This window comes from Quercus suber, unplaced genomic scaffold, assembly GCF_002906115.3.
Source record: "Quercus suber isolate HL8 unplaced genomic scaffold, Cork oak 2.0 scaffold_640, whole genome shotgun sequence".
NCBI lineage: Eukaryota > Viridiplantae > Streptophyta > Magnoliopsida > Fagales > Fagaceae > Quercus > Quercus suber.
In genome coordinates this window covers 28,382-34,381 of record NW_027070081.1, presented here as the reverse complement: position 1 = coordinate 34,381, position 6,000 = coordinate 28,382, and the positions used below count along the sequence as shown (strand labels likewise).

Here is a 6,000-nt window from a genome sequence, read left to right as displayed (position 1 = left end):
TTGTTTTTTTTTTTTTTTTTTTTTTTTTTTTTTTTTTTTTTTTTTTTTTTAAGTTTGAAGGAGCTGATGGTGTTGTTTTATGGTATTATTGATATGTTTGTTATCTTTCATTTTAAAAGTGATTTTGATAGTCATATATTGGTTTTCATTAATATGTACTTCAATTGTTGTGGCAGGTATTTTAATTTTTTTATTTTATTAATCTACAGGAAGCTGCTAGAAATAATAATGGGAAAGCTGCACATTCAGCATGGAGGAATTATGATGACTTCAATGAATATTTTTGGTTTACTTTCTTGAAAATTTTGTACTCTGGTTTGGTACCTAGACTTTAAATTATCTTGTGGCCTTATTTACAATGTTTATGTAGGTCAAAAGCTTGCTTCGAGCTAAACTGGCCAATGAGGAGTGAGTCAACGTTCTTGTTGAAGCCTAGTAAGAAGAAAAGGGTTAGTTCGCTGATGATTTGTGGCCAAAATTTGCCAATGTTTTGTATATTCCTTTTGTTTTTAATGATTTATGAAACTCAGACAAAAAAAATCATTTTAAGGTTTTCCTTATTTATATTTAGAACTAGGAATGGAATGGATTTGGTATTTAATATGGATACAAGTCATCTAATATGCCTACCTAACTGAAAATTGATGAAAATTGAATTTGGCTGGACTTTGCACCCAGACATGGGTGTTGGTAATTGGTAAATTATGGGATGATAATAATTGGCAACAAATGGTCTTGCTTTTATCATTTAGTTCTGGCATAAAATGTTTATTGATTCTTTGCCTCCTTTCACTTGACTTTTATTCATTCTTCTCTTTTTTAACCTTGAACTGGCAGACTGGTAAAAGCACCTTTGTTGAGCATAGGACATATCTTCACTTGTATCGAAGCTTTCATCGTCTTTGGATCTTTTTGGTTTTAATGTTCCAGGTTACTTTTCTACGTCCATGCATTACTAGTTGTGTTTACTTCTAGTTTAACTTATTCATCCTTAAGATAATGCTTGTTATCTTCTGTTTATTACAGGCTTTGACAATTATAGCCTTCAATGGAATTGGTAAGGGCCATCCGGATACTTTTAAGCTAATACTTAGCATTGGGCCGACATTTGCAATTATGAACTTTATAGAGAGTAAGTTGTTTGCCTCTGCCAGATGCTTTCATGCTCATTTCTCATAAATTAATCTCAAATCTCACCCTTTATATATATATATTTTAACTGGGTTATGTGCCACACAGTTTGTTTAGATGTCTTGCTTATGTTTGGGGCTTACAAAACAGCAAGAGCCATGGCTATCTCAAGGCTGGTTATTAGGTTTCTCTGGGGTGGCTTGAGCTCTGTATTCGTAACATATGTTTACGTGTGAGTCTACAATATGCTTCTCTGCGACATGCTTTTATGTTGGCAGCTACCAAAACATGTCTTTACATTGTAATTATATATTGCTAATCTTGTTGATAAATGTACTACTTTGCAGGAAAGTTCTGCAGGAAAGAAATGACCGTAACTCAAATGATTTCTATTTCCGGATTTACATTCTTGTAGTGGGTGTTTATGCAGCATTACGCCTATTCCTTGGACTTATAGTTAAAGTTCCAGCATGTCATTCACTGTCTGCAATGTCTGATCAGCCATTCTTTCAATTTTTTAAGTGGATTTATCAGGTATATTCTGTTCAATGCGTACCTTATTGAAATATTGAACGATTGGTTTATTGAGTGTATGATGAAATTTTAATTGACTGTTTGCTCTACCTTTTATTCTGCATATTTCAGGAGAGGTACTATGTTGGACGTGGTCTTTATGAGAGGATGAGTGATTATTGCAGGTTTGCTTTTGTGCCTAAGGAAGTTCAGAATTGGTTTTTCAAAACATGTTTTTTTATGTTTTCCTGTAGATTATACCACACACATGCGCGTATGTATGTATGTATGATAAGTAATAGTTTCATAGAAAAGGAGAAGAGGGCAAAGCACTAGTAGGCTAGTACACGAGGAGCAAAGAGGATCAAGCACCTCAGAATTTCATTCCCTCCAAATGCACTGTATTAGATGTCCAACTTTAAATCTCCCTTTCCCCCTCCCCATGAGACAACTTATACTACAAAATCCACATGTCCAAACTTTGTTTTCTTTCAAAACCTTCTCACCAACATGCTAATTTGCCTTGCCATATTGTTCTATTCTTAATAAGCTGTATTGGCCGAGATGGAGTTTGGAAAAGTTCAAGACCTGCTGGCAATCTTTAAATTAAACACTCTATGTTATCTATGTTTTATATTATAAAACAGTGGACGTTGTCTAGAATGTTTTATATAGGCTCCTTGTTGAGTTTCAGATGCTTATTATGTATGTTGTTGAAGAGTGACATTGATGCAGGGCATTTCAAGTAACTATATGTCTATATCCTAATCCACTTGTAACTAATTAGTTAGTTAGACAATTTCTTAAGCATTAGCCTATAGGATATAGACACTTGTCAACCATCTAGAGGCTGCCAATGCCAAACAACTAGTTTAAGAAGGAGAATGTAAGCTCTTTGTAAATCAGTTTTTGGTAATTGAATGAATTGTTAGCCTTTGTGTGCTATTTGGAATTGTGTGTTCTTGCAGAGGTACTTATCCACCTATCAATATGTTCTAAAGCAACTCAACCCTTTCATTGTTTTTGAACCATACACAAACAGCCCATCACATTCCCTGCATCAGCATCCAATCGTTAGATGACAGGCACTTTCATTCTTGATCTGAGTCTTCAAATAGCGAATGATAAATGTGTCTTACTTGTCAGAATTCTTATTTTCTAAAGCAACTCAACCCTTTCATTTTTTCTGAACCATACAAATACAGCCCATCACATTCCCTGCATCAGACATCCAATCATTTGATGACAGGCACTTTCATTCTTGATCTAAGTCTTCCAATAGCGAATGATAAATGTGTCTTACTTGTCAGAATTTTTATTTTCCTTTTAGATGCTTATGTTTGTTTTTGGGACTGATAAATGTGGCCTTTTATGCTTGATCTTAACAATAATAAATCTGCACTTTAATTCTTGATCTGACCTTGGGGAATGATAAGTTTTTCTTACTTGTCATTATTTTAATTTTCTCTCTCTCCCCCCCCCCCTCCCCCCCCTTTCCCTCCCAAAACAAAATGCAGATATGTGGCCTTTTGGTTGGTGATCTTTATATGCAAATTCACATTTGCTTACTTCCTACAGGCAAGCATTGTGTTCTAACTTTATGTGGATATTTAGGAATAGGTTTATATAGCACCGATGTCCTTAGTTAATTTGTACTCCTATTGCAGATCAAACCTCTTGTGAAACCCACCAGACTTATTAGGACTCTTCCAAATTTGGAATACTCATGGCACGATTTAATCTCAAAGAGTAAGTTCATCACTATGATCTACCCTTTGATTTATTTATTTATATATTTTGTTGTTTGAAAGCACTACATTAATCAAATTTGAGTCAACATAACATTTTCTGTTACCATCTAGCATGTGTACCTTAGTGGTCAACATGCAAGCCAAATGAATGTAAAGCTTGTTCCTAGGTTCAAAACTTGTTATTTGCAATTTCATAATTTTTTACTTGTATATAAATAAAAAAACCATTTTCTGGTAGCATTTTGTCAGTGTAATGTCAAACAGAAATTAAGGAATGCATTGAAGGATTGGTGGTAATGTACAAAGTAGTGACAAATGTGTGATGTAGATTGCAATATGATTATGCAACAAGCTTAACAGTACGTTTCTGGAAATATTGAGGTAAATCAATCAAGCAATGTTATCAACCTCTTTAGAAGCCAGGAAAAAAACGTTGACATCAACCCTTGTGTTGAGGTCCTACCTAAAATATGAAGATAATGCTCTAGATGTTAATTTGGAAAGTTTTACATGGAAATTCTCAATAAATCTTTATAAGATAAAACAGTAGACAATATGGTAGATCAGTATACTATTAATAATTTGTCTCTATTCATATGTATTGATTGATCTACCAACTCTTGCTGTGTTCTTTCTGTATGCAAGTCTTCAAAATTCATAATGAAATTTTTTATTCATTTTTTATATGTATTCTCTTTCTTTTTCCCATTTTCCTTTTCCTTTTATTGGTAATCTTATGTATACTATCTGTATTTTTGGGGTGTCTCTGTGTGTCTGTATTGATACTACTTCCTGGAAAAGAGAAAAAATGAAGATGACCTTTTCTTTTAGTTGAGCTTTGTTGTATAGTGTTATGCCTGTTGCGATTAAATAATTTTAGTGTTTTATCAATTTGTTCCTTGTAGATTATTCTTATTGACTTTACATTGACAGTAGGCATTCTATAAGAATATTTTAAGTGTTGAGCTTACGTAAATTTGCATAATGATGGAAAAAGGGGTTGCTTATGAAGTTATTTTTCAGGGGAGAGTGAGAGAGAGAACTCTTTGGTTGGTAGTTAGTGTTTGATATTAACAGATGCTATGTGTTTCTGACATATGTTTTTGATTTTGGCAGATAATAATAATGTATTGACTATAGCTAGTCTGTGGGCTCCTGTTGTGGCTGTGAGTATTTTTCTTTAGCTTCTGTGTTTATGTATCTGGATATGAATTCAATATTAGGTGGCTGCCTGAGTGTTGCATTAAGCAAGGCAGTGCCCTTGAGAAATCTAGGTTTAGATGTTGGCCAAAACAATCGCCTAGGGTAACTTGCCAAGGTATATTTGAAGTGCATTGCACCTTGACTGAGACGCTCACCTCCTGATTTGACTCAGCTATAGGGCTTTCTTATTCAGTGCCTATATAACTAAAAATCATTTTGCCTATATCATAAAAGTTTCCATCACCATGCATATAGTATTGTACTTGGTCATATCTCATTTTATATATTTTTTCTTTTCCAGATCTATCTAATGGACATTCACATCTGGTACACTCTTTTATCAGCTGTTGTTGGTGGTATCATGGGTGCACGAGCTCGGTTAGGCGAGGTATAAATATATTTTATAATAATATATTTCCAACATTAGGGACAGATTCTATTTTTATTTTGTTACAAACTAAATGCTCTTTTTACTGATGTCTTGAAATATTATTCTCCTTTCTTTTCTTCAGAAATCTTGTAGTGTTAATTGCTTCTTGTGATTTATATCAGATACGTTCAATTGAAATGGTGCATAAACGTTTTGAGAGCTTCCCTGAAGCACTGGTCAAAAATCTTGTCTCATCACAAGCCGAAAGGTAGTGTTTTATTTATTAAATATTTATTTTATTGATTACCACTTCTCCCAGAATATGGCTTGATTTGAAATGCCACAATAATTATGATGCAGGGCATTTCAAGTTGTTGCATCCTAATCCTCTTGTGAATAGTTTGTTAGTTAGTTAGATGATTGCTTAAGCAATAGCCAATAGGATTTAGACACTTGTCAAGCATCTAGAAGGCTCCAATGCCAAACAAATAGTATCATGAATACCACATTGTAGTTACTTTGTGATTAGTTTTTGAATGCAATTACATAGATTAGCCTAGTGCCATTTTCAAGAGATTGATTTCTCTTAAGAAGGTTTTGTCACACCTTGTTCACTGTTCTAAGCAACTCTCATTTCCCTTAATCAATTCTAAGCCTAAACAGCAGCCCCCTTAGAATCCCTGCATCAAATTAACTAAGAGAGCCAAGAGCCTTGTAGCTCAAATGGCACCTTTGGGCATTTCCAATAGAAATGTCTAGTTTTTATTATAAATTCCCCTTCCCCATTGTATCTTTTGAATAATAAAAAAATTAACAAAGATAAATATGGAACAATCTTCTTAAAATATCCATGTTGTATATAAGAGGTGGCACATTTTCAAAAAAAAAAACTTGTTTACTTTTTCCAAAAAAGAAAGAAAGAAAAGGTAAGGGTAATGTACAAAATTGAAGAAGTATAAACTTTTTTTTAGAATGGGTGCATATATTTTAGGAAGTTGAAAATAGGAAAGCAAGACATTTAAATTAATACAG

The 6,000-nt window shown here is 33.5% G+C and overlaps 1 protein-coding gene across 1 annotated transcript in view; it reads left to right on the top strand.

Moving 5' to 3' along the window:
• Nucleotides 1-6,000, top strand: part of LOC112028145 (callose synthase 10) — a gene marked incomplete in the record, with an annotated part of 57,704 nt that overhangs the window by 27,077 nt on the left and 24,627 nt on the right. The window contains 12 exon segments of the mRNA XM_065765572.1: nt 210-286; nt 371-449; nt 838-930; nt 1,027-1,132; nt 1,240-1,363; nt 1,479-1,665; nt 1,777-1,829; nt 3,162-3,222; nt 3,312-3,393; nt 4,512-4,561; nt 4,900-4,986; nt 5,151-5,236. Coding sequence (XP_065621644.1) covers nt 210-286; nt 371-449; nt 838-930; nt 1,027-1,132; nt 1,240-1,363; nt 1,479-1,665; nt 1,777-1,829; nt 3,162-3,222; nt 3,312-3,393; nt 4,512-4,561; nt 4,900-4,986; nt 5,151-5,236 — 1,085 coding nt within the window.